At 29.2% G+C, this 16258-nt stretch overlaps 1 protein-coding gene across 1 annotated transcript; it reads left to right on the top strand.

Annotated features, from left to right (window-relative positions):
* The first annotated feature begins 87 nt into the window (after positions 1 to 87).
* Positions 88 to 15671, top strand: LOC128393512 (uncharacterized). The gene is made up of 4 exons (XM_053353697.1): positions 88 to 511; positions 3329 to 3581; positions 9840 to 10154; positions 14886 to 15671. Exons 1-4 carry the CDS (start codon positions 430 to 432, stop codon positions 15583 to 15585), a joined length of 1350 nt encoding a protein of 449 aa, XP_053209672.1. The 5' UTR covers positions 88 to 429; the 3' UTR covers positions 15586 to 15671.
* Positions 15672 to 16258: the final 587 nt, after the last annotated feature.

Genomic DNA, 16258 nt, shown 5'->3' with positions numbered 1-16258 from the left:
ACAATTTACTTTTATCATTGAGGATAATACATAAAAAAAATGATGACGATGAAAAAAAAAATTTTCTCTCTCTCTTTTTGTCAAGTTGATGATAAACAAACCATTTTATCAACATTTTAGCTCAAATAAATGATAATGTACATAACACCAGAGATAATAATAACTTTTGTAAATATCTCTCTCAGGTAATGATAATATTATACAGGTAGATGAAGGCAAAAGATATCAGGTAACAATTTAGGAAAAAATCATCTTTTTGTTCATCAAACAGATAAACAAAAAAACTATTACATTTGTTTCCAATGTTATCTTACCATTGACATCATAATCATCGTCATCCATTTACAGTTTATCCTCATCTTGTTATCATCCTTTGTAATCAACAAACATCATAATCCAAATCATATCCAGAAAACGTGGTTAAAATCAATGACAATGATTCTTGACCCATCGGTATTGGTCAGTTTGCTTCTGATGGTTTTTCTGTTATCCATTTCAACTAAAGTTTCAGGTAATTTTCATCATGTGTATATCTTTGTTTCCTCATGTTACCATCAATGGTCATCATTATCGTCACTGGTCAGTCGTTATTTGTTATTACTCAATCAAAGCTTTTTGTCTGTTTATTTAAGATTTGTGATGATGTAAAACTATTTAACCCAAAGGTAAACTCTCATGGATTTGTATCTTCATGTTAATTACTTTAAGCAGATATAATTTTGTACACATTATCATCATCTAAGATTAAGTGATAGACTGATCATGTTGATGATCTGGTTCGTTCACTCATGTTTACATGATTAGATCAATATAATATAAACGTATATGTAACATGTCAACCAGAATTTTTCATCCAATTCTTCAGAATCAATTTAATCTTTAATACTTGATGAATGGATGATTATGATGTAGACAGAATATTTTTAAACCAAAATCTCAATCTCAAGTGTCACTCTCCTCTCTCTCTCTCTCTCTCTCTTAATTTATTTTATCATCTTCTTTATCTTTGAAACAATAACAATCTCTTGAGTTTTCCTTTGATTTTATCTTCAATGTTTGTCTCCAATTAAGCATTTATATTCATTATTTATGTGCCATTGGATGGTTAGGTTAGGCGAAGAGGAAAAGAAAGAAAAAGTTTTCAGAAATTTTCTCTCCAGACTGAACATTTCTCATCCTGTTTACCTGAGTTTCCAATATTGATTGTATATTGATAAGTTCCACATTGATAAATCTCATTTCTCTCCTTATTTCCGAGTTTAAAGATAATTCTGATAATGTTTTATTCATAATTATTTTCCACTAGATATATATATATATGATAACTCGAATAAGGTTAGAACTTTTTTCTTTCTTCTTTTTCAATCTACTAATCCACTTTGATATTTTATATTGATACAAATTGTGACGTAACTATTAACCTCATTACTTATTTTTGTTGATGGTTTTCATTTTCCAATCCTAAATAAAACACATATATTGACGACCATTGGTCAAACAACTTGATGACCAGCCTATGAGAGTTATTTTTTACTCCATTTCCTGAATTAGAAAATTTGTATCAAAACATTTTAATTCAATTGATTGATTTTGATTATTTTATTCATCAACTGTACTAACTGAAATTACAAAAATTGAAAATTAAATCATAACTTTATTAAAATTGATTGAAGTTTCCTTGTTCATTATTGGCCTTCCAACAATAAATGTAACAATCAACTTTATTTAATTTTGTCACACTAATTGAATTTAGCGAAAATTTGATTCCAGTTAATTAAATGTTCAATATGGATTAGATTTTCATTAGTTTCTCTCTCTCTCTCACTTTACATAATAATTCATCATGAAAGTCAAACCCCGAAGGTTACAAAATATTCATGATGAACTTTATTATTAACTTGCTGATTTTTCATGTAAAATCAAAGTACATTACAAATTGAATGTAGAGAGAGAGAGAGAAAAAAGTTTTCTAATTTAAAGTTGCAAAGGTAAAGTGTTAAAACTTTCACCATAAATTAGGCTCATGAAGAGGCTCAAAAAAACCCAATGAACTTGAACTTGAAGCCAATGAACTTTTTTGTTAAAACTGTGATAAAATTTTCAGTTGAACTAAATAATAAATGATCAACTTGTAACTCATTATATTTGAGACAAAAGTTACATTCAAGTTTCAATCAGAATTTGATGATACCTTAAGGTTAAATATCACGAATCACCATGAAAATCATTTTTTCCAATCGTTATTACTGAAAAAATCAATATTATCGTTAACAATCAGATGACCAGAAGCATTGAATGTCTGAGAAACAGAAAACTCTCAGTAAACGAACAAGTTGGTTAATAGGAAAAGGTCAACATTAGGATTATCTAAAGTTTACCATTTTCTTTCTGTGATTTATTGTTTTAACATTTTCTTTCCCATTTCTAATAATTTCCTTTTTCGCCAAACAGAGTTTACGAACTTATTGTCCACTTGAAATATCAACATCACCAATTTGATAAATGGAAATGTTGATAATAAGATTTACGTTCAATTTTCTCATGTTTAACATGAGCATTCTGAGGGTTTGAAGTTAATCAGAGTTCACCGCCATCATCATCTATTTCCAGATTCTATTACATGGTAATAAACATGGTCAACAATTGGTTATTCCGTTGATTTCATTTAATTGCATAAATAACAAAGGGAATGGTAATGAAAGTTACTCAACTGTTGATAATATAAAAACAATTACAAATATTCATAAGGTTTAGGATAATATTTACACAAAGAACCATCACCATGTTGATATACTTTCTGTATTGTTTATTATCAATCAACTATGAAATTGATTCCATTATCATGATATGATTAAGTGACCAAAAAAATATATTAGCTTACATGTATTCAGATTATTTATCGAACTGCAAGTATGTTTACAAAAAGAACGAGAAAAAAAACGAGAAACCAAATTTAATGGATAAAAGTTCTTGATCTTGAATAATCGTGAAATCAGAATTTGATAATTGTAAAGAGCTTATATCATTTTCTACTCTTAGTTTAGATATTAATATATATACCTGAGTTTGAACAGGTAATTGAATGTTTGAGTCTCTAGATTGAAGAAAATTATTCCAATTCTGAAGCCCGCTGGGTCTATGATTTATATTTTCGACATGATTAAAATTCATTCTTTTTTTCTCATACTCGTGGAGCTTTTTTCCTTTCATGATACTTTCAAATGTACATATGAATATGGTTCATATGTTTCTGTGGATCTGGAATGAAGATTTCATGAGGATTATGAATACATTCTGACTCAACTCGAAATAATTGTTTTCCTTTTAGGTTCAACTGCTAATTCTCATGTTTGGCTAACGGTCTCTTCTCGTGTCGATCGGTCTACCTTGTTTTCCCGAAGTTTCACTCAACGTCACTTAGAGCTTAATTGGCATTCGATACCGATCACACCAACAACGTGGATTGGATTATTTAACAAGCCACAAATCAATCAATCGAACTTCACTTTTGGGTCAAAGGTAAATCCAAACGATGCTTTGTACATTGTCCACGAACTGGAAACAAGTGAAGGAAATCGTAGGTAAGCAAAAGAGTATTATAAGAACTTCAACAAGTCAAAAGAATATCGATTCTTTATCATCATCATAGTTAAAATTAACCAAGAGTTGAATTAGTTTCTCATCTATTATCAAAAAGAAAAGAAAAGAAAAGTTCAAAAATCAGATCAATATGTATTATCTTTTGATGATTTGAATCTATTTATTGTATTCGTATAAGAATATTGAAAAAAAGGAAAAAAAATTCGAAATTTATGAGAAAAAAGTATTTCGATTAAAAGTTTCATTTAATTCAAGCGAAACTTAGACAAAGAATTAAAACAAAATGTTCATTACCCTCTGTAGATAATTTCATCATTTATAAAAGAAAAAAAATTCTATAGATTAATTTGAATTAGAACTTTTTTTTCTATCACTTTCACTATTTTACCATTCACATTTCCCATGGAAGATTCTGTTCAAACAACAATTAAACACAAAACAATTGATTTGATAAGCATAACCTCCCACTCCCATTAATAGCTCGACAATCAAACATTGTTAACAGAGTCAAAAGTTAAAATGCTAAACTCACCCTGGAGGTTACATCATGATAATTATCGTGATAATTATGAGTTGAATTGAATTTGAAAGTAGAAAGAAAAAACTTTTTCTTTAATAATATGTATTAATGTTAACACTAATTGTTAGGGTGAAAAAAAATTTGCACCCAACAAATTTAACGAAGTTAAAATGTTTGAAATCGCATGAGAACATTTCAACTTTTTGTTTCAGTCATCTTCACGGTAATATCACGATTTTCATGGGTTATATTTTTCATGGTTATATTATCTACATGATGAAATTACTTAATATCATTTCAAGATAATCTTCTTATTCAATTACTTTCATGCATGTTGATTTGCTTAATTTTCAATTTGAATTAATTGTAACTTTGAAAAAAAAAGTATAACATTAGATAGTATTAAGTGAGATACCATTCTCAATGGGAATGTACAATGAATTTCAAGAGATACTCAGAAAAAATCATAATTGATTTCATAAAATGAAATTACCTGTTCTCATAAAAAATGTCGAGAAATTGTTACCTAACCTAGATGTTAATTTCGTTGAGACTGTATCGTTGACTGAGAGAGAGAGAGAGAGAGAGAGAGAGAGAGAGAGAGAGAGAGAGAGAGAGAGAGAGTTCATTGATTCATTATAAGAGTAAATTGTTCACTTGAGGGTGGAAATTCAGGTTGAAGCTTGAAAATACTAAAGGTCATCATGGATTACCTTCAATATCATGGAGTTCAAGTGCAATGAGGTAAGAGGCTTATGGAGTTATATTTTTTTCTGTACCTTGGACTCACAGAGAAGGTAGTTCACTGAGCGTTTAAGCTTATTTTCTCCAGGTAAAGAATTGACCATGGTAATTGACCTTTTATGACCATCACAATATTATTATTTGCTTATACTCGGTAAGATAGAATATTTTTCTAGAGAGTACATGAGTTCGCGAAAGGAAGAGAGAGAATTTCAATTTAATTCTGAACACATTAACCCTGAAATTTACATAGTGTAATGATTTCAGGAAATTTCATATTTTCTACTAACCAAAATCACTTGGATTGAATCAATTTACCTTTAAGTGGTACAACAAAATTGATTACCTAAACTTGAGTGCTACAGATATTGTCCTGAATGGACTTGATATATTTTCCCATCCATAAAGTTCACCTTGTAAGTTATTTATCTACTAATTTTCAGAGGTTTACATTAGGCGGAAAGGGAAAAAACCACGACATTAGTTCTGTTTGTTAAGAGAATGAAAAAGTATTATAACGATTAATTAAAAGAAAACAAAAGTACCATGGAAGGAATAAACTTGAACACTCTGATTCTATCGATAAGTGAATGAAATACGATCATGATAAGAGAACATTGTTCAAGGTCTACATACGCTTGAGAATTGGAAATTTATTTAGATTGATATAACATAAGATCCATCACACGTCCATATAGAACAGAAGAAAAAAGTTCATGTTCTCATGTAGTAGTAATTGAATTCCCTGAAGATGCTTCAGGTCTTTTCTATTGTATCATTTTTCATGAGAGCTTCAAATTTTATTTCTCAGTATACCAACTGTGTGAATATTTTTACCCCTCTCGATACCAGATTCGAGAAACAATTTTCCGCCCTTCATATCACTGTTGTTCAATTACTTTTATCATGAAAATATCAGGGTGATGATTGCTTATTACACATATCGTTCCACCATGAATATCTCGGAATTATCTTGGTTATATTGAACAACTTTTTCAGACATTGGAAATTTCATCAAAAGTTTATTATACAAATATTCAAATTATTCACAATTTTCAATCTTCACTGATAGACTATTCAATTCATCTTTAACTCATGTTTATCAAATAAAAAAGTTCTAGAACCTTGATAACTTCAATATCATCTGATTTGTTGAGGGACAGTTTAGTTTGTCAGGTTTTGTCAAGTGAACCAAATATTCATTATGAATAAACTTTTCCATTATCAAATATATGAATATACAAGAATAGTGAATGAAGGTAATGATGAGATGAAAGAAACAAGTAAAGTTACTTACCTTAAATGGACACGATAAATTTTTCGACAACCTCACAAACCTCATGAAATCCCATCTTGAGAAAGTGATATAATATTAACCGATTAAGATACACACGAATAATATTCTGATAAACGATAACAATCAACACTCATGATTAACTTTACAAATTCCCAATTGATTTAGATAAATGTTAATGCAACTTATTCATTCGGTTTTCATGGTAATGTTTTCCAACCGTCATGGTATTAGATATCTTTTCCTTTGTATTTGTTATAAGAATTGAGCCTTACCCTCATGAGACCATTTTGTCATCAATACTATTCAAAATCTATCCGAATGTAATCAAATTTGATTGAAACTTTACCTTTAGAAATGAGATGAGATCTTTCATCAACAACATCATCATCATTTACCATTTATCATGAAACATTTCAATGTTTCATTTTTTTCCACCTCATGGTGAGTGTTTTTAATTGTTTTCGAGCTCACATTTATCAAAATATTTCCGTTTCAAGATTTTAAATGAAGATTATTGTTTATCTACCATGAGAATACTCAACTATTTCCGTAAATTTTGATGATTCTGTCATGTTTCATCCTTTATGGTTTCAACTATTGAATTTCATTGGTTCGTGACATGATTACATGAAATAGAATCACTTTCTTTCATTATAACCTTGGAAATGTTTTCATTTACGTTTAGAATTGTAAATTTTTGTTTCCCTCCACAGATTCACCAGATACTATAAGTTCATTTGAATTCCAGGAGATCATAGCTACTTCATATTCTCGAATATTCTGATCAGAATCAGATTACAATACTGTTCATCTGATTATTTAATTTTCTCATAATAATAATAATAATAATCTAGTAATAATCTAATAGTTGATTGACAGATCCAACCATTGATCTTATCAGTTCGACATTTGGAATTAATTAGAATATGTGATTCAGACTGATGATTAAATTGTAATGAATTATAACCATGTTTCTATGATTGTGATAGTTAAATGTTGACAACATATTGATACATTCTTGTTTATTTTTGGAGCACATTAATTTGACAATAAAGTAGTCAAAATGTCCACCTAACCATTACAATGTGACAATACATATGAATGATAAAAACAAAATCGAGTATTAAACATTAAAAGTAAAATTTGATTACCAAACTATCACAATTTTCTCAACCATTAAACACTTTATTCAAATTGTCAAATTGCTATTTGTAAGATCGGACCAATTTAGTCTAAATCTAATGACCATGTAATCATGTTATCAACATGAAGTTCAAAAGTCTTTTAGTAGAAAAAATAAGTTCCAACTGATTCCAAAGAATATTGAACTATTTTCCATCGAAATTTTTTTGCTCGATTCATTGGATAACCACAAGCCGTATGAACTTTAATTGTATGAATTTTGATGTGATTCAATTGAGTTTCTCCTTGAACGAAATTTGTTTGTAGGCCATTTGAATGTTTCGAAAATCGAGAAATTCTGATGATTCTTCACCATAAACAATGAACATGTTCTGAGTATACCTCTTAAGCCTTCAGGCTCAGCCCATGGTGATCAATAATTTAAAAATGTGTGATATTCTTGAGCAAGAATACTCACATTCAGATGAGAACCATAAACCTGTCACTATATTGGAACAATGTTAACTATTGATAATGAAACATTGAAACAAATTTCGTTCATTGAATAAAATATTAGAATAAAATTTTGACTCGCTTTGAATTTCGTTGACGATCTTCATATCATCAGATATAAACGGTGGCCTGTCAAATAAACGTTTTGAAAAAGTTTCCAAATAACATGATGAAGTATCTTTAAATGATCAACATGTAGTCGATAAAAAAAATCTAAAGATGCAGGAGATTGAAAAAAAAAAGTTCCAACTGATTTTTCAGACTAGATTGTCAGACATTTTCACGATGATTGATAATCTAACAAATTCAGGTAACAGTTGGATAATGATTAGAGATTAATTTATGAACATTATCATGGTGAAAGTGAATCTCTGAAAAAAAGGTTCGAGACTGAACTTTATCTTGAACATTCATGGTGATCAAATATAATCAACTTCTCCAGAGCAAATATGACATTATGATCAAATTATTCAAATACAATAAGTTCAAGTTATGATTCTGTTTCATGTTAGCATGTGTTACCTGGTGAAGGATTTAAATAACTTGGTGAGCTGAGAGAGAAAGAGAGAGAGAGAGAGAGAGATAGTCAAGAGTCTTAATAACAATGAAATTGGAGCTTACAATTTGCTCTTCTTACTTGCTTATTGATATTATTTCTAGAGTTATAATTGGATCAAGTTATTAGCATCGTTATTGTGTTTCCAAGACCATGAGTACGATCATACAATTATTTCATCTCCATTCATTAGTATTCATGGTAAAATTTTGTTAATTTTGTTAATTGTAAAGGTTTTTGCTAAGATAAAATTGAATTTGTAAGAAATAGAAACGAGAACGTAAAAAGTTTTCAAAATTGGTTGGGTATTGAACTTTTTTTTCACTTTGCTAATCAGTGGGATGAGAAATTGGATTTTGTTACATTAACCTCTTCATGAAATTGATTGATTAATTTTTTATCACATATATTGATTAAGTTTAGCAAAGTGTATTAGGTTAATTAGTTGTTACTGTTGTTGATTTAATCTGGATAATAATAAGTCACTAACAAGAGATGATGCTGATGTCAACAAAAGAGGTGATGGATTATTAGAAAAGGTGAAAGGAAAAAAGTTCTAATAGAATATAAAAAAATGAGAATGAAAGAGAGAGAGAGAGAGAGAGAGAGAGGATTGGATTGGATTGGAAGATGAGGATGAAGATGATTACTTTTAATGGTGGTAACCTGATGAATGAGCGGTGGGTGATTGGAGGTTAGTTTATCGTATAATTTTTCACTCCCTGTCAACCAACTTAAACTTTTGTTCTGGAAACAAAATGTCAATCTTTGGATGTTCAAGTGATGAACTTTTCCAGATTCTCATGAATTTTTTTTCTTTTTTTTCATGATGAAATTACTTTTATCCTGTTGTCCAATTTTTTCCTTTGTCTTTCTTATAAACTCAAATCAGTCAATATAATTGAAGTTCATGGTGATAATAACTTTTCAAGTTTGTTATTCATCATATTAATTGAAATTTTCCAACCAGAGTAACGGGAAAGTAATAACCTAAATATTATTTTTAATTTATAATTTTTCTTTAAGATTTTACATTAAACTAGATTACTAAAGCATTAATTAATTGTTGTTTGATTAAGATCATAAATTAGAGTATAAGAACCATTTAATCAAGCAAACATGACAAAACTTTTTCACCATAATGAATGAAATTACAATTCTACTAAATATTAATTGTAACAGTTTATTACTGGATTCATAGTCTTTATAATCATAATTAACTTTGATTATGTTCATTTGGAAGCTGAATAAATGTTTAAATGAAATAATATTTGTACATGAATAGTAATCAAAATTAACGATAATGATTAAAGTCTCAAATAACATTGGAGTAAATTATTGTTTCCCATTATTATTATATTATTGTAACTTAGTTAATTTAATGTTTTCCTTCATCTCTTTTTCATGTTTTCACCATCAACAAATTTATTCTGATGATTATCATTACCATGGAACCGGAATTCTCTAAATTAATACTTGAATTGAAGGAGTAACATTCAATTTCCTGTATTCATGTTCAGTGAATCATTACCTTTGATATCTACCTGTTTACAGTATTACATTGTTTGGGTCGAAGATGATAAGGTAAAAGAGGTCAACTGTATACGATCCCAGCCCTTTTGGATGGGTCAAAATAGTGACCACTTGGTAAATAAACCTTTAAATCAACTGATGATACCAGGAACTCACAACTCTGGTAGTTATTCAATCGGCTATGAACCAGGATTGTTAACCAAACTATTGAATGCTTACTCTTTATGTCAAGATGAAAATATATTCAATCAACTGGTTTATGGTAACAGGTAAGTCAACAAACTCCTTACCAACCACCACCTTCTTGTAAACACTCAACCTACACCTTCAATCTTAATACACACACACACATACAACACTAAGCCTCAACTTAACCCAAAAGGAAACAGGGACCGAATGTGAAAATGAATTGAAATCACATGGAAACAAACAGATATAAAGATACAGAGGAAACATGAAGAAAAGATAAACAAAATTCATTTAGAAAGATTCAGTAGTTTTTATTGTAGACAATGAATAAATGAAAATGTACTCACGATGAGATGAACATTGGATTATAATTTCATGAGGTCTAATGGATAAATTCATTGACAATATAAAATCATATACACTCAAGAGGCTCGTCTAGATGAAACTGTTTTCTTACCATGAAAAGTTATGATATTTATTTGTGTTAAGTATATGAAACCAGAAACTGAATAATAATAATAATCATCATCTTAATTTTACTTCAGTTCCGTTCAGTTTTCTCATGTGACAGATATTACCCAATCATAGATGGATAAATATATCATGTTAACATCCGTCTTACTTTTATTATAACCCTGAAAATGAAAAGATAATGATAAAATCTTGAACTATTCAGAATCATCATGAAACTCATTACGATCTTGAGGGGGCGATTTTGACTGTGTTTACATGTTGATACATGATAAAAGTTTTTGAGTTAATACCCAAGTGGTGATAATTGGTTTGTACTTCGTTTCGATTGTGTCTATCAGAATATTTCAATTATTATTACAATTATAATAAACAAGTTAACTTGTTTATTCATAGATTCATGATTCATTAAATCCTCATGATAATAATTGAGTCAACAAGTATATTTATAAATAAATGATACATGATAACGATAAGTATTTAAATCCCATTGAGATTGAAGATTGAATTTTTTGTTTGCATCTATGTAATAACAGACTTCTAGGTGCTGAATAAACGGGAATAAGTTTTGAATTTCGAAAGAATTTTCAAAATTTCAATATGAATTTTTTACTAACTTGGAAAATTTTCAATTCTAATCTATCATGACAAGTGGAGAAGCTCATAGATTATAAGCTCTCTCTTTCTCTCTCAGATAAGATCAGTGGAAAAGTTAATGAAATTTTCCTATTTACTGAAGAGATTTCATGGAACGAGTGAAGAAAAATACCGAATTTAATATTCACTTAAACTTTGGATAGAATTTCATTAATCACAAAAGATTCAATTCTCACACTAATCACGTTCATGCTAATCACATGGATCCACGAGTTTCCATCCAAATCAGAATTGCAATTAGATCAATGAATAAACAATCGATTAGTCATTAATTGATTATCGATAACATTTGATATTCTAAAGTTAATATTTTTTATCACTCTCGAATTATAAACTTTTTTTCGTGCTAAAAAATATTCTGACATTGAACGAAAAATTGTCGTTGAAATCCATTGGAAATCGAAAATATAATCTACTGAATTGTACAGAATTGGATATATTAACATAAAGTCAACTTTTCTCCATTACGACAAGTCAATTATGAGCATTTACAATAGTTAATTAGATTATTCTAAAAGTAGATTATTGATTTAAATTGGAACGATGATCAATAAATTGTTTTAATTGTCTCATATTCCCAATTGTTGATGCTAAATTTAATTACCTTGATAACAAGGGTGTTGATTTGGTTCTTAATCACATAAACTGAATGGTCAGTTTATAATTTACCCTTTAGAAAGTGAGAAAGTGATTTAAAAGATTATAATTATTTACTTTGATTTAAATAGAAAATAAATTCACTGATCTGAATTAAATTGTTCAATCAAATGATTGTTAATTCAACTGTAGTAATTAATCAAGAAGTAAATGGTTGATCATGATTATCAAGATAATTAAGCTAATTAACAGCTTTACATGAACTCGTTCAATTAATTTTACCAATTAAACTTTGATTCTCAAAATTTGAGTAATTTTTCAAGTTAATTGAACTTTATCGAGATAATCAGCTGATCAGATATTCAGGCAAATTGATAGTTGATTAATTTAATTTAATTTCTAAAGAAAATTTTTCTTCCATGATAAATATCTTTCGAAAATGATGAAATCTTATTTCAAAAGAAACCAAAAGTTCAATTATCTTTTCTATTCGATAATCCTGGAATATCATGAACCATGTGGAGAAAATGAATCTGGAACGTATATGAACTTGACCGAATTTAAGTTCACTTTTCGAATAACAACTTTCGAAACTTTTTTTTTCGATTTCAAACAAAACAAGCTGAACTTTTCATTAATCGTTTCGATATTGATCTAATTCGTAAAGTTAATTAACTCTAGAGATCCCAAAAAAATGCTCTTTTTTACTGTTAATTGCTTGATTAACTATGATTAAATTAATCTATTGTGTTTAACTGTCTAATAAACAGTTAATTACATTTTGTCGTACGAAAAATTTTATTATCATGAAGAAAGAAAAATCTCCCACTGAAAGTTAATTGTTACCATTAACAACCATTCAAATAATTTGTGAGCAACAATTAAACGAATTGACCATAAATGATTGGATTACCTGTTAATGGTAATTTAATCCAATTTGGAGATTTGTTCATCATGAAAAGAAAAAGAGTCGATTGAAATTCAATTTTGTGGTTAGAACTTTTTTTCTTCTTCTCGAAAAACAAATTGTACTTTTACCGTTATTGTTTGAATAATATTGAAATTTGCGTCTTCGAGATGAGAATACACAATTGGATCGCCTTAGGATATTCGGTAGATTATAGTGTGTACTTTAATCCTGGAATTTGAAGCTTATTATCATCATATTAGGTTACCATGTTATCGAAACTCAGTTTTATTGGAAAATAAATAACATGAAAAAGGGAAAAAGTGAAAACGAAAAGGAAAAATTTTAAATCGATTGATAGAAGAAAAAAATTTCATCACCTCTCATCGAATTATTTACATGGGGAATTTGTGAAATTTTCAACAATTTCACTTCATTTGGTGTAAATTTCCTGATAGATTGATCACTTTGATACAATAAACTTTGTTCATTTGAAATAATTGAATTTCACCTTAGTATTGATCAGTTTCCCCTTGAGATTAGATACAGAGTTCAATCAGTATCATGATTAGAGAATCAGGAAGTGAAAACAAGTTACTCGCCTTGATTCAGTTTAATCAATGATTCCATGAGACATATTGATTAATTGTTATCATTGTTGATTCTACACCTTTACAAGTAGATAAACAATTTAAACTAGAAAACTAATAGAACCAAAAGGAAATCGTAATAAAAAAAACCTAAGTGAGAAAAGAAAGACAATTAAATTAATCACAAGATAAAAAAGTTCAGTTAATCATTCGACAATCGAATCAATTGTGATGATTTCATGATAGTTCAGTGAGTTACAAGGCGCCATCTGATGAAATCATGAGCTGATAAATTGTTTACAAACATCAATCAAAGTATCTACACTGTAACACAATTTAGAGTAAAATCAATTAATTGTTGATAGTTTGATCGTCCAGTTCAAATTCATATTTCCATTAAATCATCAATAACTTTAACTGGTCAATGTTTTGTTTCAAAGTCAAACGATTGAATCAATAATCAACTGATTAAAGCGATGAAAAAATCGTTAATCAAGTTGTGAAGTTTAAATTATTAATAAATCGTTAACAATTTAAATTGGAATTTACATTAAGATCAATGATAAGCAGAGTAAAAGAAACATAATCAACAATCAAGAGGAAGAACAAAAAATTAATATTTCATCATAAAGAAAAGGTTATCATGATTAAAGTGAAAATCTATCGATTGATTTTCTTCAGCTTCTTCATGAATCCAAACTGATTGATCCTTTTGCAAGTGAATAGTAAATAGTATTATTGAAGAGATGATAATCATCATCATCATCTCACTTTTCCTTTTCTATTTCTCTCTCTCTCTCTCTCTCTCTTTATCTTCCTCCTCCTTTGATCCACCATTTTTAACCACGTCCAAAGTATAAAAATATATGTATTATTAAAAGTACCAAACAACATCAAGTTGTCAATGAAGATAATGAAGATAGACATGCGTTTATCATCATCTTTCTCTTACTATTTCTCTTTCTTTTTTGTTTGTTTGTCGTCTTCTCTTCTCTCTCTCTCTCTCTCTCTCTCTCTCTCTCTCTCTCTTTTTCCCAATCAGCTGTTTCTTTAACAAAATTCTTTCTCTTTCTTTCTTCTCTTTCTTCATTGAGATTCTCCATCTTGAGAGATACAAATATATGTTTTTATCAAGGAACAGGAAACAATATCAATGCTTAATAAAACTGGTTAACTGGTTCCTCTTACTTTCTGGTTCTCAAACCAGAAAGTAACCAAATTAAAAGTAATCATAATAGATGTCGCAAAGTGAGCTGATTGGGAATTAGTAAAGTTGATTAGCTAATGGCTACTCTTGATTGTTGTTAGATTTCCCCTTCCTTTCTGTTGATTTAATCTCTTTGTTTACAGGTTGATTGCGATTAGATTTTGTTTTCTGGTAAAATTTATACTAATCAATTTGATCTTTTCCATTTAAATTCAAAACTTGCTAATTGTTTCCTTTTTCTCACTGATCATTTGAGAGATTGTTTTATCAACCGTTTACTTGTAGGGTGTTGATTGTTGATGTTTTTTTCCCTTTAATTGTTATTGGCTCATTGATTGTCTTTCCTTTCCTTTTTTTATCCTTTTCTTTTGCTATTCAACAGATATTTGGACATTCGGGTTATGTATGATCCTAAACTGGGTGAAGATTTTTGGATTGCTCATGATTTTTATCCAATTAATAAAACAGTTCGTCAAGTCTTGGCGCAAGTTAGACAATTTATGGATTCAACAAGTAACGAAGTGGTCATTATGGACTTTCACAGGTTCCCAGTGGGTTTTGAAGATAAGGGTATCATTAATTTCACTCGACATAATCAGCTACTTAATTTGATTGAGGAGATGGTCGGTCCACATTTAAATGATAATTCAGATCAAATTGATTATCAGAAAACTTTTGGTTCAATAGTTTCAACTGGACGTCGATTGGTTTTAGGTCATTCAGAATCTACGATTATGGGTCGACCTTATCTTTTTCCAGCGGTAAAACAACTTTGGGCCAATACAGATTCGATCACAGCATTAGCAGCCTACTTTAATTCATCTCTATGTTCAATTAATCTGTCGGCATCCGCAGCAATGGCTGAATTAACACCTAAAGCAGTTAATTTCCTAAATTATGGTGGATTACGAAAAATGGCCTCATCAGTTAATTTCATGGTAACTCGTTGGTTTCGTGATTCTTGGTATAATCAATGCGTTAACATAATCGCCAGTGACTATTTCCTTGGTAATAATATAATCGAGTTATCAATTGATTCAAACAAAAGACGATTCTCTTCATCCACTCCTCTTCCTCCATAAAAGTGTATCGATGTTACAAACATCCAAACCAATTAGAAATCCAATTGATTGAAATCAAAATAAAACAGACAAGAGCCACACCTTAAGCACCAGAGAATAGTAATCAACTATAAGTGAATAAGAAGGAGAAAAAAAATAGAGACACAAAGAAAAACCCAATTAGTATAAAAATTCGGATCAAGATAAAACAAAAAAATTGTTCTAATGTGAAAATCTTGTAAAATAATTACCTTGACTAGAGAGAAAGAGAGATAGAAAGAGAGAATAATAAAAAAAGAGTAATTTTCTCAGGTTAATTGTCACACTAAATAGAGACTGATTTAAGATGGTGATTGTATGAGCTGGTTTGATGATTCAAAAAAGTATCAGAATATATGAGTAACCAGAATGTATTAAGTGTTAATAAATTGTATCCAAACATCAATCCTTATCATGACCTTGGTTAGTTTTTTCAGTCTTGTTGTTTGTCTTATGGGTAAATGTGTATTGTAGTGTGACTGTGGTGGTGGTGGTGATGATGATGATGATGATGATGATGATATGTTTTTTTGCCATTTTGTTGAGCCAATAATTACATCAATGATCGTGAAAAGGTAGTGGGCAGAAAGTGAATTAAAAGATGAGGAGGAAATGGTTTCCAATTTGATTGTCCTGTTCATTTGGATTAATCTGA

The sequence above is a fragment of the Panonychus citri genome, unplaced genomic scaffold (genome assembly GCF_014898815.1).
Source record: "Panonychus citri isolate SS breed McGregor unplaced genomic scaffold, ASM1489881v1 Contig00138, whole genome shotgun sequence".
NCBI classification, from domain to species: Eukaryota; Metazoa; Arthropoda; class Arachnida; order Trombidiformes; family Tetranychidae; genus Panonychus; species Panonychus citri.
Note: the sequence above shows the minus strand (reverse complement) of the source record. Positions and strands in the feature narration are given on the sequence as shown.